The sequence below is a fragment of the Uloborus diversus genome, chromosome 1, assembly GCF_026930045.1.
Source record: "Uloborus diversus isolate 005 chromosome 1, Udiv.v.3.1, whole genome shotgun sequence".
In the NCBI taxonomy this organism is placed as follows: Eukaryota; Metazoa; Arthropoda; class Arachnida; order Araneae; family Uloboridae; genus Uloborus; species Uloborus diversus.
The window spans coordinates 177358085-177385965 of NC_072731.1; the positions used below are offsets into that span (position 1 = coordinate 177358085).

Consider the following 27881-nt stretch of genomic DNA (forward strand, 5'->3'; position numbering starts at 1 on the left):
TTGATTATCATAAAGTGGAATCCCTGTAGAGAGCAAGAGTAAGCGTCAGTGCGCCTATGGAATACGCGCCTAAGTTCATCATTTGTGACGTAATAAAGACCACGCCTTGTTTGAAAAATTGGACATTTAAAAAAATTAATTTAAAGATAACTGTTAGGAAAATGAAAGTATTTTCTGGGTCCATGTTATTTTTTTTGCTCATTTTATCAACTTCAGTGACTAAAAGTAGTACTTTTGACTGAAGGAAACCACTCCATTGTCCTCGTCGAGGTTTTTTGAGCAAAAAAAGGTTCGGGGGGAAAAAGTGTTGAAATAGGAATATTCACTCAAAAGTTATTCTGGGAAGCACAGACTACCGACAGAGGCACATTTCTCCACTGTAAAAAAAAATTGTGTAACCTTACTCTGTAAAATCGATGGCAGCTTAGTTGCCTCCACTGCTCTGGAGTAACTTAACTGATATAACTGGTGTAAAGTTACGCATCACTTGTGGAAGATTACGCCATGGTAATGTAACTATAGCGTAATGACTCACTAATTTCTGCGTTAGGTTACATCAGATTTTTCTGTAAGCTTACAGAGATATTGCTTGAAAGGCAAAAACTAAGCTTTCACCTGACTTTCTCAGACGATGTATCAAGTTCATGCTTTTTAACAATCAATTTGTACCAGTTATTCATTTATTTTAGTGTACAAACAAGAAATGTTTATTGCACTAAGAGCGGAAATGACTTGAGTGGTGTCCGAACCCACAACGCTAATCTCAGACAAGTTGCAAGGCAAGACCGCCCGGCTACCAAGGCTGAGTTTCGTTTCGCTAATAAGAGTTTAGCTGCTCGGCGCCGGTTTTTATCTTTACGAATGCGCTTTGAATTCTACTGAGAAACCATAGTGCAAAGTTCCTCCAACAATTTGAGTTTTTAAAACAATGAACTGCACTCTTCAAAATTCGTGTAACATTGCACCCATTAATATTGGTAACCTTAACAGTATCTCATCTCAAAATCTTACTTTCAGTTTTTTCTCCAACATTATTAGCATTTATTGCACCTGTTCTGTCGTTTGTGGGTGAGACGAGCTTTCTAACAGCCGGCAAAGTAAAAATCAATAATAGTAATTATAAAGTTAATTTTGTTAATAAAGTTAACAAATTAATTTCAAAACTGAAATTAAACAAGCATAGATTTGCGGATGTTGGATGTTTGAACCATTTTCAAATGTAACAGGAAATCAATTCATCATGCTTGCTTTATAATTTTGTTTACTGCTGAATTTTCTTTGTTTTTAGCGATAGTTAAACAATGCGTTAATCTCTTTTCGTTTTCTTTCTTTCTTTCTTTTCTTTTTTTTTTGTTTTTTGTTTTACTGGAAAGTAAATTAAAAAACAACACCGCTTGTAAATAGAACAGCATAAAAAGGTATAAATAAACTGAAATCTTTATCAAGATGAGGAACATATTTTCTACGGTACATTATTCAGTACATTATACAGTCATATATTATTTCCCAGGGCCATGGTATCTCAAAAAATATGAATCTGAAAATTTTCAGATGCGTCTGCCCGAAAGATTCATTTAAGATTCTCGGTCCGCCCCATGAGTTCAAGTTCACTGTCGCAATTTGTGGCATTAGGGCCACAGGAAATGATTAATGGAAAATTTCATATCTGTTCAGCTACATTAAAATATAGGTAAAAATTTAAAATTAGTAAAATGCTATTTATTTTACACGTGCTTTAAAAAAATAATTATAGATAAAAGTACAATATACTATCTGTTGTCGCAAAAATTAATACCGGATTTTCTCTCTCAAATCTTCTAAGAATGATCACTAAGAATATCACGATAAATTACATATTACTTCATTTTCTTTTATATTAGCTGCAAGTTCACGGTGATGCCTGTGCTAAGAATTTAAGAATTAAATCCCTTGAGTTAGTAAAAACCTCCTCAACAAAGTAATAAAAAGCTTTTGACTAAAATGCACACATCTTTAAACCTAATATTTAACTTTATATTTTATTTTATATTTCACAATATCAAATGAGAAATAAAAGTGAAGTACTTTTTCCTTTGAAGATAACAAGTTTTGGCGAAGTTAGTAAGGTTTTCAAAGATTATGTCATAGTGATATGATCATTAGTGTACTTTCAAAGAGCAAATCATCGAATTGAACTCAAAACACGAATACTTGTAGAGAAAATACACATAACTATATTCGTTGTTATTTTCTATTTAATTTGAAAGAACATGGAAAGACCTTATTTAATAAGACTTTATATTTCATTTAAAAGTAAAATGACATTACCATTAGTTAATCCCAGTTTTGGCTGCATCATTCGTGGTATTTATAATAATAACCCTTTCGATTTGCTAATTAATTCAAACTTTTATTCTGCCGACTAGCTCAAATCTCAGCAATTATCATCAACTTTCAAATATCGTATGAACGCTCTATCAATTTTATTTTCGTAAGTAATAATGGATAGCTAGTTCTAAAAGATGAGGAGAAGTCGATGTTCTATCGATATGCAATTTTCATTCTAATCGGTGAGTGACGCTTGAGTAGGTTTACTCTGTAGTTCAGACCAGTTTAAAAAGAAAAGTTGTTCGTCGGCCAACTGCGTTGGAGGCAAAAGGGTAAAAACTGAACCAAATATGTTCGATGAATTCTTAGAATGGCCTTATATCAAGTGTTAGGGCACACTGCAAATAATGAAACAGTTTTTGAACACTTTTTCACACGGACACTTGTCTCCTTTTTTAGAACACTTATTTCGGAACATTTATTAGAACCGTTGTAAGATCACTTTTTAAAACATTTTTTGAACACGTACACTTGTCCCCTTTTTTAGAACACTTTTTGGGGTCAGTTTCCAAAACACTTCTAGAAACACAGTTCGGAACATATATTTAGTTCAGCATTCTTTTTAGCTCACTTTTTAAGCACTTATAGGATCGCGTTAAAGACACGTTTTTGAACACTTCATTGAACATTTTGTGGCGCACATACAGATACAGTTTCTAGAATGCGTTTTAGAACAATTTCTTCGCACTAATATCATCCGAGGATACCTACCGCACAAATATAAAAGTAGCTTTTAGAAATTATAAATATGCACTAGATTCGTGTTCATTTTGAGACTGCAGGCTGATGATGGTTTAGGCTTTGGACGAATCTAATTATTAGTCAGCATAGCTACTATGAAAATTTAAAATAAAAAGATAATTCCAAGATAATTGACTAGCTTACAGCAGAATTGCACCCGAACAATGTTTACCAATGAAAAGGTTGCAGGAAAATGTAGTGCACAATATTACTTACTACAGAAACTGCATATATTTAAAATATTAATTTCCATATTTTAGTTTTCAAAGCTAATCCATACTGTAAAACGTAATCAAAAGTGTACAAACAAAGGCTCACATAACTTCAGTTTGTTGCTTCATAAATTTCATTTTCAAAAATTTTAATTTCTCAAGATCAAAATAAATTTGCCTTCATTGTTTGAATTCGTGCTATTTTGCTATTCAGTGATCTATTGCTTGGTCTCTGATCAATGACCTTAAACATTAGTTGTGTTCTTTTAAAAATGTAAGTGCAGTGGAATTCTTTAATGACTAATTATTTCCTTGAATATTAACTAAAACGATGAGTGCTGGATCTGGGGGCGAAGGGGGGGGGTTGGGATCCTTGCCCCCGTGAGACAATTTTTGGGGGACAACAAATTTGTTCTATTTCCGTGGGGGGGGGGGGGGGGGTTCGTTGAAACTCAATATAAAACTTGAAGGAGAATGAGTAGGAGCATCAGTTTCAAGCTTTGCCTTAGCTCGGAAAAATAGTATATCCGGCACTGACAATTATCAATTACTTATTTTTAGTTTTAGTTCCTTGCATAAGGAAGAAAAGTGTTCGCGAAAAACAAAATAAATAAAAAATTACTTAGTCGTCAGTGGCTGGCATACACTTTCAGTTTAGTAGCCCTTTTTTCACCATTAGTAGCCACTTTATTCAAAACATTTATTTATTTCTTGAATGGGGAAAAAATGTACTACATTAAAACATGTGCTGTGGAAAAGGTATTACCGTATGAGATCTAACTGAAATTCCATTTATTTGCCTTTTTTCTATCCCCTCCCCCCCCTCCCGCCAAAGGTGAGTACAAACCTTTTGTATAAGCTTCCAGGTTTGTGCTTGTTTTTAAGGGGTGCGGTTTGGATCCTGAAATTAATAATGACTTTTATTATTGATTGAAAGGCAACATGTAATACTAAGGTTGGGATTGTTATTACATTGCAAACCAATTGCTTCAAAATAGAAATGATTTGTGTATGAAAATTCATTGGTGCAAAAATTGTGTAGCCGTTTCGGTTCTTAAGACGTGACTGGTTGAGTACTCTTTTTAGCTTCCATCGTATTTCATTTAATCTCCAGATGACAACTAAATGCCATACATTCAGGTCTAACTCAATCAGACAGTTAATATCAAGTTCATTAACTAATGCAGCTAAATTTAAAATACGCATGGGATTTATGTTTCTAACTTACGCACATAACACTGAACTGAGTTTATCAAACTTATCTAGTCATTAAACACAATATGTTTAAAATGAATTTATTTAACTTTATAGATACACATTAAAAAATTTACGTAACAATGTTTGAAACTATCATTCTTCTACAACCGGGTAAACCATTACCTAAAAAAAAATAAGAAAAAGCCTTTTTTTTTTACAAACATACGCTTAATTACGAGAACACAAGAAATACGTTATACATTTATTTGTAGGCTGTAGGGGAATGTGGGGCAAAGTGAAATGGTGAAATAATTACTTTTACTGCCAACAATCTCGTTATATTTTAACTATATAGTAGCACATGTACTCTATTCCAGTCAGGAAAAAAAATACATCTGAAGCTTAAAATTAATGATAATAATGGCAATTTTCAAAAAAGGACATTCATATTGTAATATTTTGATGTAAGTCAAAAATTATTTTTGTAAGAATAAAATGATAAAATTGTTGTTAGTAACATTTTAAATATTAATTGAGACCTTCTAATATTTAATGCGGTATTTTTTACTTTTTTCAGTTAATTTTAAGCTTACTAGTATTTCTAATATTGGCAAGGTGAATGGAACAAAGTGAAATAGTTTATTTCGTTTACTCACTCAATTACTGTTCGGCAAAAAAAAAAAAAAAAAAAGCTTCAAAATGTTTCTGACATTTTGTCGGCTGATTCTTATGTTAAATGACCCCCTGAATCCGAATATGACCTCCGTTTTCTCCCTATACGTACCAATTTTTTTTAAAGGTCCCCCAAGTTTTTTTCAATTTTCCTTAGTTTTAGTTTTAGTTTTTTTTTTTTTTTTTTTTTTTTTTGGGAGGTGAAAGGAGCTTTATATTAACTGCTAACATAGCTTTGGTGGGCAAGAGAGGTTCAAAGTTCAAGATCATGGACACCCATCGCCAAAAAGGGGGGACTTTGGGTGTATAGCCCCCCCCCCCCCCAAATATTAGAAAAATCACGAAAAACGATCTTTTTATTCTATTTTTAAAAAAAGATGTTTGTAAAAAACATTTCGGTGTAGAATGAGAGCATAAGACTCTCCTTCTATGACTCCTATGTGCAAAAAAAATTTCGCGATGTAAAAAAAATTAAAAAAAAAAAACTGTCTCATGAATGTCGCACGTTGCATACGCGTTGAATCGCAGGTCTTCATTCAAATAGATATTCTTCTGGCTGATTCTTATATAAAATGACTCCTTGTTTCCAAATACGACCATCTTTCCCCCATCACGCCCCCTTTTTAGAACCGAACCCCTCCCCTGATTCAGAGCCATTTATTGTTTTAAATTTTGAGGGGAAAGTGAGCATTACAATAACCGTAAACATTATTCTGAATGACTAGAGATGTGCAAAGTTCTAAATCTTGAAAAAAAAAAACTTTGCCCTCTCCCCCAAATAAAAAGGGGGGGGGGGGAGTTGTACAAAAATCGGTACATGTAGGAGGATAACGGAGATCATTTTTGGATTCAGGGGGTAAATTTGCAGAAGAATCAGGCGGATTAGCCTCAGAAGCATTTGAGAGTAATTTTTGCTGCACAGTGTGTTTGGAGGGGTGCCCCCCCTCCCCCTGTTTTCCTTTTTGCTACATATGCATAAGATTTTGAGCTTTGCACATATCTAATCATTCAAAATTATGTTTACGGTTCTTGTAAAGCTCTTTTCCCCCTTCAAATAAAAAATGGCGGGGGAGGGGAGAAGGGGGTAGGTTCTAAAAAGGGGGCGTGATAGGGAGAAAGATGGTCATATTTGGAAACAAAGGGTCATAGGGGTCATTTACATAGAAATCAGCCAGAGGAATGCCTTTTTGAATGAAGATCTGCGATTTAACTCGTATGCAACGTGCGACATTCACATGATATTTTTTTTTTTACGTCGCAAAAATTTTTTTGGACATAGGAGTCGTAGAAGCTTAGTCTTATACTCTCATTCTGCTCGGAATTTTTTTTACAAACATCTTTTTTAAAAAAATCAGAATAAAAAGATCGTTTTTCGTGATTTTTCTTTTATTTTGAGAGGTTATACCCCCCCCCCCCCCCCAAGTTCTCCTTTTTGCGATTGGTGTCCATGATCTTGAAATTTGAACCTCTCTTGCCCACCAAAACAATGTTAGCAGTTAATACAAAGTTCCTTTCACCTCCAAAAAAAAATTAATTGCTCTAAAACTAAAGAAAATTGAAAAAAACTTGGGGTCCGTTAAAAAAAAAAAAAAATGGTACGTATAGGGGGGAAAACGGAGGTCATATTCGGATTCAAGGGGTCATTCTATATAAGAATCAGCCGACAAAATGTCAGAAGCATTTTGAAGGGTTTTTTTTTTTTTTTTTTTTTTTTTTTTTTTGCGGCGCAGTTTTATTTACAAAATCACTTACGGTTCATTTATTAATTTATTTACATTTCTTCATTCATTAATTCACTTATTTATTCATGCCTTCACCCATTTTCTTATTCATTCTCTATTTTATACGGTCATTTATTTTTCTTCATGTATTAAGTATTTTATTTATTTAAGTATTCGTTCATTGTTTCATTAGCTTTTTATTATTCATTCTACCCTTCTTTTAATCATTCATTTGAACAAATACATTTTTTATGAGTGAATAGAACATTTTTCATTCAGAAAAATATTTTATTTTTCACTCGTTCTATAAAAAAATAAAGGGAAAAATTTCCACTTTTTTTTTAATGCTCTTTATTTGTAAAGTGTAATTTTCAAAAAAAAATTCCAATTTGTTCATTTAAAAAAAAATCTGGCCAGCTTAGCAATTTCACTTTACCCCACATTCCCCTACTATTTTTTCTATAATAATAATTTTTCCGAAAAAAGCCCCTATATACCTGTCTTCCTCCTCTTCTCTTTACATCATCAAAGATAGCTAAAATGTTTTAGACGCGTCAGTTTTTACAATTTTCCGGATACCAGCCCCCCCCCCCTCCAACCAAAGTTTCCTTCTTCTAACATCACCAAAGATGGCTTTGAACTATACTTTTAAAAAAAACATTTTCAAAATATTGTGGTTAATAATACCCTTATTCCTCAAGTTACCTTACAAAAATGTTTTTAACACTTTAGCTTCAAAATATTTTCCGCTGAAATGAACCCCGGAACATAAAACACAAAGTTCCTTAAAAATGCCCTAAATGTACAGTTTTAAAACTGCATTCTTACATTTTTTCCTAGAGGTATCCTTCCCCCTTCTCCATACTTTTCCCCATCTTTACATAATCAAAGACAGATTAAACATATTTTGGACTAGATAAATCTCTGAAGGAGATCTCCCTACGCCCTTTCCAGAACTGTAAAAATGGCTTAAACTTGCGTTACTAATATTGAATTCATTATTTTTCAAAGAAAAAGGTCTGATATTTCCTGTTTCCTCAGTCTGTGGTCCATCCTTAATCTATCTCTCAATGTGATAGAACATATAACAACGAAATTACAATTGAAGTAGTTTTTACACTGCAACAGACATCGCGTTTAGTTATCCAACAATTTTTACTAAGTCTTTCATGAAACTTTTCATGATTAAAAAAAAAAAAAAATATGTGTTTGTGTTTACGTTATTAGGTTGTACCTGTTTACAAAGAAATAAAGGTTTTTCTTTTCAAAGAAATAAAGGGTGAAATTTTTTATTCACATGTTTTTTATCACACGGCAAATTAAAAAGTGGGATTAAAGAAAAAAACTATTAAGCATTTTTTTCTGAACTAGCGGTTTTAACTATTTTTGTGTCATGACCCCATTTTTAAGAACACGACACCCGATACATGTATTGTACGTACTCAAAACACACATTTATATAAGGCTTCCTGTTGGCTCTAATTGCTTTAATGATTTCAAAACTTTGAGTAAGATACTTAATAAGATTTTTAGCTAATGTTTTGAACTCATATTATTCATTCGAACAATACTTTGCTTAGCATTTCTGCAAAACATCGATCATGAAACTCAAATTTCATGATTTTTTTAAATTGCAACAGATAATAAAATTAATTATCCATAAATAAGATGCTAAATGGTGCGCAATATTTTACCTCAAAATTCAAGATAAAATTGATTGATATGAAACATTAGACAATATATTTTGTCAAACATCATTACTTAGAAGAATCTTGATCTCTGGACCTAGGTTCGAATCTCATTCATACTATTGTGGTAGATTTTGATCATATTCAAGTTTAACCTAATCTAAGCCGCAGAACCTCCAGCGATTCAGTCTTTTTCGATTTGTTAAACCAAAAAGTTGTGCACAAGATGATCGATCTTATGGGATGTTTACAAGCAAAAATACTAACGTATCAAAAAATTGCTAACCAGAAAAATAAAATCACCTGAACTATTTGTAAAAACAAAAAGTAGATGACAGAACTTATAAAAAGCATTTAGATGAAAGAGATGCTTTTTTTTTAAGATTGAAATTGAACAGCGTAAGAAATGCCCTTTGACCTTCATTAGAAATGTTTTTGGGTCATAACCCGTAGTTTAGGAGCCCTTGTTTAAACCTCTAATTCCGATGCTCTTAAAAAATTCTAAATCGAAAGATAAGGACAGGAGCCCTAAATCAATCGTCAAGTTTCAAAATTAGAATCGTAACACGTTACAGACCAAGAGCTGAGCCCCCAAAACACGATTTATCTCTTTTATGGCTTGTGACCGGTTAAAATAGTAAAAAATGCAATGAAAAAACTTTGGCTCTAATGCCCCCCACTAATTTTGGGTCACACGGCTGCGTGGGTGGATGGAAGGTCAAAAAAAAAGAAAAATATTAAAGTGATGAGTTAAATGGCTAAAAATTATATAATAACATTAAATTAATAAGAAAAAACACGTAGCAAATTTCTCCCCCAGCTATGTTGGGGCAAACGTGGTGCCCCCCAGGGGTAAAGTATCGATTATTAAACTAAAAAAATGATCACTTTCGTGGGGGGGGGGGAATTTTACAGAGTATTAGTTTCATAATTTTGATTGCCAAAAAAAAAATTCCCCCTCAGTAACTATGGGTCAATTTGTCAAAAAAAATTTTTTTGTTCCTCTTTATTTAGTCCAAGTCGAGTATTATTCGAACTTACGCATGACTGTTTAAGTTGCAAAAAACCCCAGTTTGAACGTTTATTCGTTAAAAAAAACTCGTAGCAATTCCCTCCCCCCCACACACACCCCTATGGAGGGGGTTGCTACGCGGTGCGCGGTTTTACAACGTGGTGCCCCCCCCCCAGGGGTGGATTATCGATTGATTAAATTAAAAATAAATGATCACTTTCGTGGAGGGAATTTTACAGAGCATACATTTAATTGTTTTAATTTCAAAAAGAAAAAAAAATCTCTCCCCCTCCCTCTCCAGTAACATGGATCAATTTGTCAATTTTTTTTTTTTTTTTTTTTTTTTTTTTTTTTTTTTTTGTTCCTCTTTATTTGGTCCGAGTCGAGTACTATTTGAACTTTAGCCTGACCGCTTAAATTGCAAAAAACAAAGCTTGGATGTTTATTCGTTAAAAAAAACTCGTAGCAAATTCCTCCCATCTATTTGTGGGGGAGGGGGGTTGCTACGCGGTGCGCGGTTTTACAATGTGGTGCCCCCCTCCAGGATTGAACTATCGATCGATTAAATAAAAAACAAATAACTGTCGTGAGGGAATTTCAGAGTATACATTTAATTGTTTTAATTGCAAAAAAAAAAAAAAAAAAATCTCCCCCTACCCCAGTAATTATGAGTTTATTTCACAAACAAAAGTGATTTAATGTTAAAATTGCAATAACGATTTTTTTTACTTGTAAATTTTAATACGTTAATCCGATGCGTTAAAAGAATTTTTAAAATAATAATTTGGTAATTCATATAGATTTATTTACCTTCATCATATTGGTTGTGATAGTGTTTATCTAGTTTGATAAAAATGTTCCTACTATCTCGATGATCTGCTTCTGTTAAGAACTCGGAAAAATCTAAATCACGGAATCTCAGTTTTCAGTGTTTTCGAATCTTTGAAACTTTTATTCCTTCAAATAAAGTTTCTGTCAAGACATTCAACTTACACTTAAAATTACCCTTTAAAACACTGATAATATAAAAACATAAAAATTTATTTTTGAAAAAAGGATTTTTTTACGTTTTCAGTTAAGGATGCGGTACAGCGTGCTCCGAAAAGAAAAACCAACAGCTATAACGACTTCACTGTGTTGGCTACAGTTGAACACTGATGTACGGACGATGAATTGCTTCCTTTCATTTGGAAAAAAAATATTTCAAAATTTCTAATTTAAATTTTAAAAAAAATTTTGGGGGAGGGGATTTTTTTTTTTTTTTTTTGCTACAATCAAATGTATACTCTGAGAAAATCCCCCCTCTCTACGAAAGTAATCTTTCTTTTATTTAATAAATCGATAATTCACTCCTGGGGGCAACAAGTTCGCCCAACATAGCTGGGGGGGGGGATTTTCTACCTGTTTTTTTTTTTTTTTTTTACCGAATAAATAATTGCAATTTTCTTTTACAATTTAAGAGGTCATGGGAAAGTTCGAATAGTACTCGACTCGGACCAAATAAGGAGAAACAAAAAAATTTCTTTTGACAAATTGACCCATAGTTACTGGTGGGGGAGAGATTTTTTGGCAATCAAAATAATGAAACAAATACCCTGTAAAGTTCCCCATCCCCAACCCCACGAAAACGATTTTTTTTTAATTTTAACAATCGATATTCACTTTGGGGGGGGGGGGGGGCTCCCACATTCGCCCCAACATAGCTGGAGGGGGGGATTTGCTACGTGTTTTTTTATCAATTTAATGTTATTATATAATTTTCAGCTATTTCACTTAATATTTTTCTTTTATTTTGACCTTTCATCCACCCACGCAGCGTGTGACCCAAAAATAGTGGGCGGGGGGGGGGGAATTAGAGTCAAAATTTCTAATTACATTTTTTTATTATTTTAATCTGCCACCCGCCATAAAACAGATAAACCGTGTTTTGGGGGCTCAGCTCTTGGTCTACAGGGACGACGGGTTCGAAATGAAAAATTCATTTTGTGTTGAATAGTCCATTTATTGAGGAAGGCTATAGGCTATATAACATTGCGCTTTGACTAATAGCAGTGGAGCAGCAATAAGAAATGTAATGAAAACGGGAAAATTTATATAATTGTATAAAATGTTTGGAACGCCGAATACACGTACATTTTTGAGGTAGACCGTGCAACGCCGGCCAATGCAGCTAGTAGACTCATAATTGCTGGGGAGGGGAGATTTTGTTTTGCAATTAAACCAATTAAATGTATACTCTGTAAAATTTCCTCCACAAAAGTGATCATTTTTTATTTAATCAATCGATAATTCACCCCTGGGGGGGCGGGCACCACGTTGTAAAACCGCTCACCGCGTAACAGCCCCTTCCATAGGTGTGTGTGGGGGGGGCGGAATTGCTACGAGTTTTTTTTAACGAATAAACGTTCAAACTTTGGGTTTTTTTTTTGCAACTTAAACATTCGAATAATACTCGACTTGGACCAAATAAAGAGGAACAAAAAAAATTTTTTTTTGACAAATTGACCCATAGTTACTGGGGGGGGGGGAATTTTTTTTGTCAATCAAAATAATGAAACTAATACCCTGTAAAATTCCCCCCCCCCCCCACGAAAGTGATCATTTTTTTTAGTTTAATAATCGATACTTTATCATTGGGGGGCACTACGTTCGCCCCAACATAGCTGGGGGAGAAATTCGCTACGTGTTTTTTCTTATTAATTTAATGTTATTATATAATTTTTAGCCATTTAACTCATCACTTTAATATTTTTCTTTTTTTTTGACCTTTCATCCACCCACGCAGCCGTGTGACCCAAAATTAGTGGGGGGCATTAGAGCCAAAGTTTTTTCATTGCATTTTTTACTATTTTAACCGGCCACAAGCCATAAAAGAGATAAATCGTGTTTTGGGGGGTCAGCTCTTGTTCTATTAGTCTTAACGTAACCACACAGTTTTAAAACACAGGATTTCATTTTATTTCAAAACTTAAGCGGTATGGTAAATTATTAGTTTATTTAAAACAAAAGTATGAAGCTCAGTAAATGTACAAATACAAAAATTATCTGTAAAGAACATAAAAAAGGGAAGTGGCGTACCTTTTGAGCATTCAAAAATATCACGAAAATGATTGCGGCCGATCCAGATTGTTTACAAACATGGCGTAGCTAAGAAAGCAGTGATTTCACAAGCACTCTTAAATCTGCGCGCTATGTGTTCTCAAGTGTATTCCCAAACTTCGGCTGAATCGAGATTCCCAGCAAAACACATTCGGTGCACTTTTGGAACGTTTTCTTTAAAACGGAATGGATTAGTAAAACATTTCAGCTTCATATCTTTGTACACAACACATTCGAAATACATTTTAGCACATATTCAGGCAACTGGAACACTTAAAGAGTTTCAAATGTGTACCGATTATTTGCAGTGCACATTGTAGAACAGAAATGGCAAGAAAAATGGATCTGGCGGTGAACACCATTAATAATTAAAATGTTACATTTTTTAAATGATTAAATTACGTAAATATATATACATTTATTTCGTTAACTTTTGAGGTTAATTTGCTGGAAGTATATGTAAAATGCCAAAATATAAGAGCAAAAAGGGAACAAAACAGTCGTCATTAGTGAAAAGGCAATTTTTTAGTCAGAATTAAACAAGAAAAATCAGATGCGCACATATATGAAACATATAAGGTTGGGTTCAGTGCCAAAATTTGTGCCATTAGACCTCATAGGAAAAGATTCCTAAAAAATTGAAACCATTCACAGTAACATTCCCATAAAAGAAAAATATGTGTAAATTTAAAGCGATTCAGCACGTTTGAAACTTGCGGTGATGATCTCTAAGGAATGGATCAGAAGATTTATCACATCGCATTTTTAAAATATAACACGGTGGAAAAAATATTTTCAACTCCAGAGAAGCCTTAAAACTTTTGCAATTTAAAAACTTTTAAAAACCTCAAATCCGAAAATCTTTGCTTTCTAAAGTTTATCTTAGAAATTATTTTGTTAACTTTACTAACAATTAACTTCATAATAACTCTTTTTTGGCAACAATTAAAAAGCTTGTTCCGCCTAAGAGAGGGAGAGAGAGAGAGAGTATGTATAATAAATAAATAAGGTGGTTGAGGCAAATAAGGTCATGCAGACCAATAAGGTCAACCCCTCACTTTTTAGTACAACAAAAATGGGCTAGATTGTGACTTCATCACCTTCATAAGGCCTAACAGACAATAAAAGGTTATCAACAAGCATTTCGTTACCGACAGGTGAAAGTGTAGCAAACTTTATCACAGAAGAGTATTTTAAAAACTTTCCTGCTCTTATTTCACAGTAAGTTTTTTACCTTCGTGACTCGTCACAAAGCAGCAGTTTACTTACAGAAGAATTTACGTACAGCAAGACAACACTTACAACTGATCTTATTTTATCGTAAGCTTTGTTTCTTCAAAGTTCACTGTAGTTTACTAATATAAAAAAATATTTTAATTGTTCCTTAAACTGAACGTATACAGTTGATGAATTCGAAGGGGAAATTGCTGTGTACCGTCATATTTTCCTGTGATCTGAAAACCTAGAAAATTAATTGTATGCATCTTAATAAGACCAGGGACGCCTAGTCTGTACTCCGGTGTCCTAATAAGTTCACCAGGGGATCCGGTAGAAGATATGAGTCTGTGCTGCATATGTTGCATTTATCTGTATGTGCATGAACAGGGCGCAGGAGCGACCGAAAAAGGAATATTTATTTATTTTTTTAAATTTCAAGTGTTTTTTGGCGTTCTTTCAGTGTTTATCTTTATGGAACGCATATTCCTAATAAGAGTCGAATCATCTTTCTTTGTTAAAACTGTTGAAAAACATGACTGAAAACTAAATTTTTAGATGGAATTATTTATTTCTTATTTTATATGAATCATCTGATGAATGTGCAAATCTTGGAGTCAATTCAATCATAAAGTAAAGAGACACTAGGCCATGAACCTTAGACTGGTTTTATTTCGCACAGTTACCTTATAAATAATTGGCGACTCTTTTCTCAGTCGCAAAATCAAAGTTTTCCAACTTCATACGACAACAAAATTTTAGTTTTTTCAACTAATACTTTCGTAAATTATAAATTCTATCTTAATGGACAAATCTAAATACTTTTGAATTCTGCTCCGCCACAATGTTAATTTATAAAATAAGACAGTAGGGCTTTACAGTGAAGAGTTTTGAAACCCAAGATATATACCAACTATGTTTCCAAAATTTGTTTGTTTGGGCAAGAGGAGGTGTCGGCGTTAGCTATCACTGCATCTTATATTGATTTGTTGATTTAAAAAAAGAAAAAAGCTTTTTTCAAAAAAAAAAAAAAAAAAAAGTGAAAAATAATGAGTAATTCCTCTATGATTGAGCAATTCTTCATATGTATAATAGCGAATTCATTGATTTAGTAAAGCTCCCGACGTCATCAACAATGAAACTAGCGCCAAAAAATATGATTTGATGATAATTTTTGGCAATTGTTTGACATGCAGGGAAATGCTTTATTTTGTCAAGGCTGAACTGGATCCGGTAACTTAACTAGTTTTACTGGAAATATTGTCATTTTATGAAACTGAAGAAAGGAAAAGGGTGCATTCACTGGAGTTACGGATAAAATTTCAACTATCAAACTATCACCAAAAAGGCAATTGCCTCGTTCAAATGTAGAAACAATTTTCACCCGTCATATCTCGACGGGCAATTTTCTAGTAGATTTATAAATTGAAAATGTTATCTTCATAGCTCTACCTGTTTATGTACAGCTTAGGTACAGTACTTTTTAAGATACCTCTGTTTAACAACGCCTGGTAACTTTTCATAATTTGCACATTTAATAAAAATTGTTTAAATTACAACTTTAATATAAAAAGAGTATTTACGCTCATTTCTTTAAAATATCCATTCATTATATAAAATTGGAAATAGAAATCCACAAACATGTCTACTAAATAAAATCTAGACTTCTTCATTGAAGTTTGGAAAAAGAAACAACAGCGTAGATGATATTCTCAGAGCGTTGACTGCAAGGAAAGTTCAGATTAAATGTTTTCTCCAAACGTTAGTGTCTCGGGGGACGCAAAAATAGCGCCATCAATGTAAGAAATTCTCTGCTGAATCGAATTAAATCTAGAGATCTCAGTCCTTTTCTAGTAAACAAGAAGAAAGTTTTGGGAATTTTGTGATAAGGAAATTGGAAGAAGTGTCACATTTTTTTCCAGCAGAATAAATGTCACCATTCCTTTACACTTGTCCGCATGTACGATGCAGATCTGTCATACGACATTTATTCAGAAACATCTGTTATATACATAGTGAAGCACCGTTTATACGTTTCTCTTTTATACGTTTTTGTCATTTATATGTTTTTCAAATTGGCCTCTGCAAAGTTCAATAGATATTAACGAATACCTATTATACGTTTGTTTTTTTTTTTTTCATTTCTACAGTTTTTTTCATGGTGTCCCTTCAAAAACGTATAAGCGGTGCTTGACTATATATATTGATTTTATATTAGTCATTTGAAAAAAAATTAAGACAAGTGTGCAATATAGGGCCAAGTTAAAGCTCGTAATTCAGCATTTTACTTATTTCTGACTCAATTAGCTCCAAATTTTGCACAATCATCACATGATTAAAAAAATAAGAAAAAAAATTGACTCCATGTGAACATTTTAAATTTTTCTATTAATATATCTTTTAATTATCTGTTATAATTATATTTTTCAACAGTTTAGCAAGAAAAAAATGTCAATTTCGTCCTTTTAGGAACATGGGTCTTAGGCCAAATCTGAAAAAACACCAAAAAATATTATGAAGCTAAAAAAAATTAAACTCTTGTATTGTCAATATAAAAACTATTAAACCACAATTGATAAACTTAAGAACAGTATCACAGACTCCATTCTACCTCAATAGAAAGGAGAACTATTAATCGTTACATTCGAGACACTTATAATTCGTTATTTTCTGTTTTTTTGGTTACTCTTACGCACATTCACTTAAGTGTAGCTAAATGCCTGCTATTTTGCTCTTTAGACAATAGTAAATAAATAACAACAAAAAGAAATAGATAACACTTTGAAAATATTGCTATGTATGATCTCAGGACAAGGATTGCATCTCTCTAAAGAATTGCCCATTTATACACGCACACACATATATATGTATGTATATATTTGTGTGTGTGCGTATGTGTGTTAAATTCTCTTCTCATTTTTGAGACTATTGTGTAAAACTTTCGTCTCAGATTTTAGCATGAGACTAGTTTTTTAAATGACTTTTTTTTAATATTTTTTGTTTAATCTTTCACATCTTCATTTGAAGAATCAATACAATTTCTCTTTTTCCCTATCTCTCACTTGAATGAACTTTCCGTATGAATTGAATTGTTAAAAAATGAGGGGATTTTTTTTTCCACAGTAATAGGTCTTCTTACCAAATATAAAAGAAACAACAAAAGACCTGATATTTTTAGAAACACACTTCAAAGAAAAGTTGCGATTAAATGTTTTTCTTAAAAGTTATTGTCTCAAGGGAAAACCAAATGGAGCATCAATGAAGAAATTTCTTTGTCAAGCGGAATTAAATCTCTGAGTTTCTCTCGACTTCGGTAAACAAGAAGAAACTTTTGGGGTTTTGCTACAAAAGAAATCTAAAAAATAAGTTGTATTTTCTGGTGTAAAAGTAATTTGCGTCGGGCTCTTTTGTCATGATCATGTGCATTTTCCAGAATCCTTTGATGTTAGTCACTATTCTGTCTCTCTAGAAATAGCTTCTTTGAATCATGCCATGAACTAGAATAAAAAGTTTATAAAGTAAGAAAAGTTTTTTTTTTTATTTATTTTTTTCTTTTTAAAGTCTAATAAGCGTGTTAGTTCTTTTTATTTTGTTGGATGATCATTAATAACTCTTCAAAAATTACTAACTATTTTCAGTTATTGTTCGTTTTTACCTACATTAAAATAATTAGGGGAAGGTCGTTTAGTATCGGACAGCGGGTAGTATCGGACAAGGACTGCTTCTTAATTCTTCCGCCAGGGGCACCACGTACTGGGTCAACTTAGTGTGCCGTATTGGGGAAGAAAGCTGCAGACGCCATATTGGTTCAAATCAACCGTTCGTTCTGGTGTGCAAAGCTAGTTCTTTGTTTGTTGAGAGAATAGCAGTGCACGAACTAAACTTCTGTGGCATATATTTACACATAGAGTAAGTTATATTGTTTCATTGTTATACCTTTAGACTGATAGTATTTAGACTGATAGTAAGATTAGACTGATAGTAGAAATACCTATAGACTGATATTAATCTAAGTATTATGAGCTATAAAAGTGTCTAGCTTAAGTAATAACCTAGTGGTGGTTAAACAACTGTAGCTTTACTGTCGGGTTGTATCGGACAAACCAATTTCGGGTTGTATCGGACAAAGTTACTGGCACCAAAATAAAATGCTGTCGGTGTTTTTCTTTGTCCAACAGGTTTAAATGGGAAAATCACGACATAAATGGGATAAAACAAATATGAAAGAAGCCATTGAAAAAGTCGGACTTAATAAAATGACAATTAGCCAACCATAGGCTATATTTTTCAACTTTTATGAAAAATTATTACTTATTTTCATTTTTAGACTTGTATACTATTCTAAGTAACCAACTACTTTGTTCGTTTCATTTTTTTGCACATTAAAATGTCATTTCTGAACTATTTGTTTTTATTTCAACATTTTAATGTTTTGTCCGGTACAACCCTCCAAAATTTAAAATTGGCCAAAAATAGAGTTTGACAAAAATGTGTTTAAAAAATACGACACCATGCTTTTTCACCAAAGTTTACAATTTATATTAGGTAACTTAGTAGAGCAGAATTTAGTGTAAAAATTAATTCTTTACAAATAAAACAAAAAGTGCTATGATTGAAATGGCTTAGGTGTCCGTTACTACCCGACCTTCCCCTAACGGAACTAATACCGGCATCCTTTATTTTAGCCTTTTGGAACAAATAACTCCGTGCGTATTTTTTTTTCCGCTACAATATGATTACAATTGATGGAGATCAGAAGATTTACTCTTTGCAATTAATGAAAAAATAATGTGAATAATTTTGACATCACTGTAAAAACAATTCAGAAAGGTTCATGGAAAATTATGGACAGCTGATGTATCCAATTTCTCCCAGTAACATATCTTGCAAAAAAGAGGGATTTTTTCCGCTGAATGTCAGTAACCTTTCTGAAATTATCCTTTAAACTTTTTGAAGAATTTGGAAATATAGTACATAAATCAGTCATATCTCGGGAACCTTTAAGAAAAATTAGGTAGGTTTAACGTATTTGATTAAAACGTTCTTGATTTACCAAGAAAGCTCCAGAAACATTAACGCAACCATGGCCAAAGCTAAGACAGAATTGCAAGTTAGAACCAAGCTCCTCTCTTGCCTTACAAGCCTGGAACTATCCAGAGACTAATTAGCTCTTATTGGGAGCTTAGTCAAGCTGGACGAGCAGTAATCGACCTGAAGCCGATACACTTAATGTACAAGCTCAGTCAATCTTTAAACTGGTCGATGAAAATATTTTTCGCAACAGTGAAAAGTAGCAGTTCGGGAAACTTTTTTGCAAAGATACCTACTTAATTTCACTGGGAAATAGATAAAAACCAGTGAAATCCTGGAACGTCCCACGGAAATAATCAGTGCTGATTCGGATTTCTTTTTTTACAGTGTAATTTCCGAGGAATTTGATCTTATCTTGCGAGAAAAAATCTTGATAGAAATTGTAAACTTGTTTGGATTTGTATGACGTTCAAACCGACAAACCCTCTCCATAAGATTCAAAGGTATAAACTATGTTCATGTTCTGTAATGTACTCACGGATAACAGGCGTTTTTTTCTCAGCTCATATGCAGATTCGTAACACATAATTTAGTTTTTGTTTCTTTCAGTGTACAGGGTGTCCAAAAAGTCATTGACACATTAAAAAAAAAACTCATAGAAAGTCTACAAACTGTCGTATGATATACGGTTTGCACTGATATCGTAAGAAATAACTTCCAAACTGCGCTATGCAGCGATTAACAAATCAGATGTTTCCTTCAGTCAAAAGTACTACTTTTAGTCACTGACATTAGTAGAATTAGCAAAATAAAAAATAAAAAAATTACCTGAACCCAAAAAATACTTTTATTTTCCCAACTTTTAATTTTTTTATCAATTTATCAAAATGCGTGACTTTTGAACCAAATCCTGTGACGTCACTAGTGATGAACGCCATTTTGAATCGGAGCACGTGGTTGTCTTTTCTGGCAAGGTATCGCCTTTTAATGATTTTTTTCACCGCGATCAATTTGTTAGCGGAAGGAGAATTGTTAGTTAAATAAAATATTCATTTAGCGAAGTGTGGCAGTGTCCTGAAACTTTATTTTGGTAACCCTAGTGATTTGCTCACTTATGACGTCAGCAGCGAAAATGAAAACAACGGCTGAATGTAATTTAAGATTTTTTAAGAGAGAAAATAAGCCAAAATTGAGGAAAATAGTAACTTACCCTATGTTTTTGACCATGCTCGTTCAGAAAAAAATATTTTTGAAAAATGGGAAACAACCCAAGCGTGCTGTATTAACGGTAAAGAGCAAAGCAAAATTGTCGCTGTAGCATCATTATAAGAAGAAAAAACGTATTGTTAGGTGTTTAATTATTTTATTAAATAGAAAGCAATACCTTTCATTACTATAGAGCTCAATATGTGCATCATTTGATGCTCTAACTACATCTAAACGTTACTCAAATTCATCACATATTGCAGCCAGCATAGACAGCGAAACAATTTGTGCTTCACGAGTAATTCGTATCTTCAGATCTTCATTGCTAGCAATGTTACACAATTTGGCACAAATGAACACACACAAAAGAAAAAAAATTTTGTGAACCTGTGAAGTATTCTTGTGCAGATCTCATATTTATGCGAAAATTTTTTGCTTTTCTACAAATTTATTAAATGTGTCATGAATTTTTCGGATATTCTCTACTTTATTTCATAAAGAACTAATACTCTTTATCATATTTACTCCAAAAGGCAAGTTGTTTTTGTCTCTGACTTTTACACATAAAATTGTTCAACTGCTGTGAAGAATTTTGGGTTTAAAAAATATTCAGAAAATTTCGTCGCCAAAAGAATTCCAACTATATTGATAAACTAACTGTAAACTGTTGGTTTACAGTTAGTTTATCAATATAGTTGGTTTATCAATATAGTTTAACTATATTGATAAACTATATTGATAAACCAACTGACTAATAGTAATTAATCGATTCCTGATTTTTAAATAAATTCTCTCTTTATTATACCTTATTTGTGATTTATATTATAAAAAAGACAACTCACATCTCATGGACATGCTCGGGACAAATTGAACGCAACTGAAAAATCTCTGAAAAACCGCTAAACACGTTTGCAATTGTATTTTATTAGTTTTTCTGAAGTGAAAACTACTTTAGGCGCATTGAGCATTTTTGAAGTGGGGGAAAACCATCCATTTTGCGACACCGAAAAACCGTCACCTCACCGACGTCTTTGCATTGCTTCAAGATAAAATTGGGAAGAGCTTTGATGATTTACCAATGATTTTGAGAGGGGATTCCAACATCAACTTTGCAGATGATGAAAATCTACCATTAATTGAATTTTAAATAGAGAATTTAATATAACGATGTCCAACAATTGCAATTTTAGCACAACGAGAGGTATAAAACTGTAGTTGATGCAGTCTTTAAAAGATACTTAAATAGATTCAAATCAAAGTTTTTTTTATTTCCTGTTTTAGTTATCATAAACGTATAGTATCAGTTTTGGAATACAATAATAATAATGATGATCAGGGCGTAAAAAATCATGATATTGAATGTGAGTGATATATATGAATTTGAAAAAATATAAAAACACTGGATTTTTTTATTTAAATCATATTTTTTTAAAATTTAATCTGATTTTTTTTTTTTTTTTTTTGAAATGAACCCCGAATTCTCTAGCATGCCTCAAAATTCGAATTTCTCGGCATGCTGATCAATCTCACAGCATGTCGGCTCAGGTAATGCAGTAAATTAATTGCGTGGGAAGTTCAGTATGTGTAGTGTTTATTATTTTTATGCATGGAAAACTGAATAACACAAACTAAGAATTTATTTTCAAATATTTCCTATATTTGCATCAATATTTACTTTACAAACGAACTGAAATAGATCATTCAAAATGTATATAATTGATGCTCGGATTGCTGATAAACGTAAAAACTAGGCTGTAACTGATATTTTGTGTCTACAAATTATAAAATTTTACTTTTTGAAACTACAATTAATTTTAAATGCAAATTAAACTAACACACACACCACACACACACATACACACGCGGAAAAACAAAACCAACTACAAAAGTAGTAATACAAAAGTATTTGTAGACACAAAAAGTAAAATTTTATAATTTGTGTCTACAAATTATAAAATTTTACTTTTTGAAACTACAATTAATTTTAAATGCAAATTAAACTAACACACACACCACACACACACATACACACGCGGAAAAACAAAACCAGTTTTATTTTGTAGTTTTAAGTTTTCACTTTTGTGGGCAGTCCCATGACTGCCTTTATTTTTTTTAAATTTATTTATTTATTTATTTATTTATTTTTTGTATGAATCGACTCTTAAAAGACACATTAAAAATGCCATAAATCTTAACGAATTAAAAGTTTAAAGTATTGCTACGCAGCAGGGGAGAATCACCCTGAGTCTTCGGTTTTACTATATATTGTCAATCTCTTAGAACCTAAATTTATATTCATATAAGCACCGTTATGAACCCCATCCAGAAGGCAAATTATGTCTGCGTTAGTGTCCCTAATGATTTCTTTTGAACACTCTTATATTTAACGCTGCAAAAAAGACACCACCTTCGCTCTCACCACTTAAAAAAAAAAGAAAGAAAGAACATCAGAAAAAGTGAGGAACTGATGAAAAAAAAAATCTTTTCCGCCTTTCAATTTCCAAAAGCTTCGATCAAATAACCATATGATTTTTTTGTCATTTCATTCCATGTTATTCAATGGTAGCAGTCACTCGGAAAGTTTTTACGTAAAAATCTTTTATGCCAGTTGTTATCGTCGAAAGGTGACATATCTCGATTTGGAGGGTTTCATTTTTGTGACAGCCAGAAATAAGCGTCTATTTTTGGTAGATGTATAAAATACAGTTTCTGTCAGTATTTTTCTCTTAGATCTTTAAAGTCCGATCTGATAGACACACATTTGTGGTAATAATCATAGACTACAATGAACTTGAATATTAATTTGTAAAATATTTGTTTTTCTTATTTGGCCAAACTGACCGTTTTGTTGAAAATTTGAATATCGTTGTTGTTGCTGTTGTCGGGTCTATGGAAACTACATGGAGCCAAAAGCGTTAGAAGATGGAGTCGCCAGTTCTGGAGCACGAGGGGTATACTGCCTTGAGCAGGTAAATGGCAGTATCTGCAGAAATGAAGTTTCAAGGCTTTTGAAGAAACGAGTTTTGGATTCAAAGGGAAATGTTCGAATTAGTAGGTAAGAGTATTGACAAGGCGGTCGGATATTGCTTCAACTTCAGGTCAAGCGAAGATAAATGAATATGATTGGCTTAAAGGTTATGATGGTAACTTGACTTCATACTTTCTTTGAAAGCACAGCTTTTACTCACAAATCACTGAGGAAGTGATCCCCTTACCAGACTTCAGGCGCAGTGACTCAATGTTCAAGCAACAGACTTTTTCTCGTTTATTTATTTATTTATTATTTATTTATTTTTTTTCCAGCAGAAACCAAATAAGCAAGCTTGGGCAATTAAGCTAAAGTACAATAAATGACAAAATGCAAAAAAAAAAAAGAAAGAAAGAAAGAAAGAAAAGAAAGAAAGAAAAAATTTGCGGTTACTGCCTTTACCTGCCCACTGCAGTATACAGGAATTACTGTGGTGGTGTTCTAAGTTGAAAAATAGAAGTCAAAATGGCTTGTCAGTCAATGATATACGCATTTGAATGTTAACTCAGCCTCTTGTACTAAAACATCAGCTGAGTTTTAAACGGTAGTTTTTTTTCTTTTTTTTAATGTAAGAATAATTTAATATCCAACTAATTTAAATATAGTCAAACTTTGTTTCCACAATACAAAGCATTAGAAAGATCTTATTGGTGCTTTAAAACCAATTTGTTAGCCTTACATGAATTGAAGATGAACTTTGTACTTAAAATGAAAATACAAACTCCATATGTTAAGCAAATAATTATACGTGACAATTAAATAACCTTTTTAAAAAATGAATTATTCGCTAAAGGTTGAAAAAACAAAGAAAAAATTCTTTTCAGAAGTGTTCAAATATTTTTTTTTCATGAAAGGTTAATTTGGTTATTTTGAAATATTTTTATAATGAAATAAAAATTCTTCGGTAAATGCGTTGCTGTTCTTAGAAAAAAAGTTTTTTTTTTAAGTTATTAACTTGACATTTATTAATGAAGCGATGTGAAATGTATTTTTTATTTTAGAAAAAAACGAAAGGTAAACGTGAAGACTTACTTCCGAGTCGTCACTTCTAATTTTGTTTTCAAAAAACAATCTTTTAACCTTATGAAAATGAATTTTTCTAAATGATTTATGCTTTCTCGTAAAAAAGAATTGTGAATTCCTTCTGGATTGCTTAAGATGTACGGTATTTAATCAGCGCAAAGTGTTTTTAAAAATATTTTTATGCAAATACCTGACAGAATGGAAACTTTAATGAATTCGAAAACGATTTTCGATGAAAGCAATGATTTATTTCATTCAAAGAAAAAAAGAATAATGTTTTTAGTTAATCGAGGTATATCTCTACTAAAGTCTAAAAATGTAAGCCATGAGTGGCTTTTACGTGGTTCTATGTTTCAGATCTTATCATTTTGATTATTTTTCATTGTTTGATTATTTTTCATTTTCGAAATTGTTATTTGTCTTTGAATGTCAAATTTCATGGGCGTAAGGTAAACCTAGAAGAGTTTTGGCACAATGGGGTCGTTTCCGAAATTTTAAACGTATTTTTTCTGAAAGAGCATAAGATCTGACCACTTTTTAAAATATTTTGACGAAGTTTAACTTTCAAAAAAAATTACTTCAATCGATGCACTTTCATTGTTTACGCTTCTGTCGACGATGACATCACAAATGATGAAATGCCATTCACTGATGCCATTCGCAGAGCACAATATTTAATTCTCTACTTTACTTATGGGGCATTCCAAGGTATTTTTGACATTATGTAGAGTCCGTAACGTGACCTTTTTTTGCCATAACTTTTTAATTTACCGTTTGATTTGCAAATTATTTTAATTTGAGCTGGTATGTTGGTTGGTAAAGATCAAAATAAAATAATATGCTAATCAAACAGTAAATTAAAAAGTTATGGCAAAAAAAGGTCACGTTACGGACTCTACATAAATGTCAAAAATACCTTGGAATGCCCCTTATATGTCGTGGCAACAAGATGGTTGATAGCAAGTCTGGAGCTCAATATTTTCAAAATCGGACATTTAAAAAAATAAATTAAAACATAAGCGTTGGGAAAATGAAAGTTTTTTCCTCGCTTCATGTAATTTTTTTTTTTGCTTATTCTATGAGTTTTAGTGACTAAAAGTAGTACTTTTGACTGAAGGAAACAACCCCATTCAACAGAATATTAAAAACATACTTAAGTCATTGGTATTTTGCTGAATCATTGTGTGTAAATACCACAATAAACATCCACCTAAGCGACTGACAACCATTTAGATCGTCACATGGGTCTCTTTACTTGAGAAGGCATAAAACACTGATAACTTCGCATGAAAAAAAAAAAAACTCAGCTCGAGCACACAAAATATTATATTGCAACACTTTAAAGTAAACACTTACCATAAGTAATGAAGGCTCTAAATTTAAATCTATCGGGTTCATGACAATAAACACTTGTTGATTTTTATGAGTCAACCCACAGGCCTCTTTAAGCTCTGCTTTACAGTAATATTGTACCCATCCGTGTTTGGCAAGAAATGTTGAAGGGAGTCCCAAGGGAAGACCAAGTCTGAAGGGGAATGTGTGAACACCAGGAGAAAGCACCATTACTCGACCACCTCCTGCAATTATAAGTAGAAAATAAGAAGTGTAAAATATGTTCGTATAGGTTGACTTTAATTTAAGGTATCCGACTGCGTTCGGAGACATTTTTTTGAAAAATAAGTTGCACATTTTTTTTAATGTTATTTTCTAGCTACAGATGTTTCGAAACTATGAGAAAAATGTGAAAACAAACTTTCAAAACATTATTAAAAAAAAAAAAAATTGGTCAAATATGAAGAAAAATAACGGAAAAACTTGTCTTACGCTAACAGCTATGGACAAAATTTGGTTCTAATCACACATTAATCCTTGTAGCAAAAAATTTGTATACCATTAATGTTTGTTTTGGTCTAAAATATTTCGTATTTTTCAAAAAGGTTCCGAAATATAGTTATACTGGTTGCTACACTGGTACTTTTTTGTAAACATATGCTTTTGTTCAAACTTATCCACATAGAAATATTACTTAATTCTAAAATTCAACTTAGCTTTTAGAGGGAAACATAAAGCACAAAACAATGTCAGAAAATTTTACATTAATACTTGAATAACTTGTTGAGTTGTTACAGTAGACAGCTTTCTTCAAAAATATCATTCTTCAGAAAACACATTTAAATGCAACTTCCAGCCTGGAGTTCTGTGTACGATTCTGTAATAATACAGCTATAATTCTAGTTGTAATTCATGTAGAGTAAAAACCAAGACAGTTTTGGAAAGCTAATGAATCAGACTACAAAACGGCGTCATAAAAACGATTACGAATATTTCATCAAAAATGTTGATTTTAACGCAGTCGGATACCTTAAATGAAGTCTTTGAGCAACTACTGAATTCAGTGAACTAACCATTCGGTAAAGGTAAGGCGATCTTTGATCTAAAGAAAGTTCGAGGTTTATGACTGTCGCCCAGTTACTCTACTAGTAAATAGCATTTCACAACTTTCAGTTATTCCAGCTTAGACAAACGAATTATTCGAAGACAAAACCTCTTCCAGCCGAAGTATTACCACATATTCTTGCCTGTGTTAACCAAACGATTCAATTCTAAATCGGAGAGCCAAAACGAAGACATTCTTCAACTAATAAAAGATAGCTTTAATCAGCGATTCGGGTGCCTGACAGAGACTCAAATACTCTGGGGAATATGGGTGTCAGTTTTTGATGATGGCTTATAAAAGTTATGAAGCTTTTCCGACTTTCTTATTTAGGTTCGACCCAAATTTGTCTACATTCAAATTTTATTTTGTTACCTAGGCTGAAAATTTTCTATTGAGTGTTTTGTTGAAAGGCTTCAATACAAGAATTCAAAACTTATCTTTTTTTATGTTAGGAAATATTTAAGTAATTTACAGAAGTAATTTACAGAAATAGAATCCGTGAACCACATCCACCGTCCAACGATTCTTGTAGAAGTAAATGGTGCGCTGATAAAAAGGAAGCAGTAAAGATTTTGAAAATCCATACTCATATCGATGTGGTTGAAAACATGTTTAATTTTCACTTTGAGCACTTGCACTAACCGGTGTTTGTTCATAAAACTTTAGATGTTAAACACCCCCTAAGGAAAAAGTCGCAAGAGATAAATTTACGCCACTTAGCGCTCTAGCTCTGATTACCACGGTGAGAAATCATTTGGAATCATAAGAGCACTTGATTACATTAAAGGTGATAATTACACAGTTTGAAAATTAAACTAATGCAATATGTTTTACTTTTCATGTAATTTCGAACCAATTTGCGACTTCAATAATTTAACTGAATCCCTCACTATTGGTTTACCTTACCGGAGTCATATGTTTTTCTTCTTAAAAAGGTTTGGTAAATTGAAATATAATGAAATGTAACACCTAGCAGTTCTAGAGAATGCATGTAATATCGTTTTCACAATAATTAATAGCTTTCTACTTACATAAAGATACATATTTATTAATAAAAATTTTTTCAAATGATGAAAAGTTTAATTTGAAAAAATTTAGAAATAATAACTTTTCATAACTTATGACACAAAATCCATGGTGGTAGGCAGACTCACTTAGTTCACAACGTATCAACGGCATACAATTAATCGGTGACATTATTTTTTTTTTTTTTTCAAATCTGGAATGGAAAC

General features: G+C 32.4%; 1 protein-coding gene across 1 annotated transcript in view; it reads right to left on the reverse strand.

Annotated features, from left to right (window-relative positions):
* The window catches only part of LOC129217327 (arrestin domain-containing protein 4-like), an 89483-nt gene that overhangs the window by 16004 nt on the left and 45598 nt on the right, over positions 1-27881 (reverse strand). The window contains exon 3 of the mRNA XM_054851612.1: positions 25569-25789. Coding sequence (XP_054707587.1) covers positions 25569-25789 — 221 coding nt within the window. The remainder of the gene's footprint in view (positions 1-25568; positions 25790-27881) is intronic.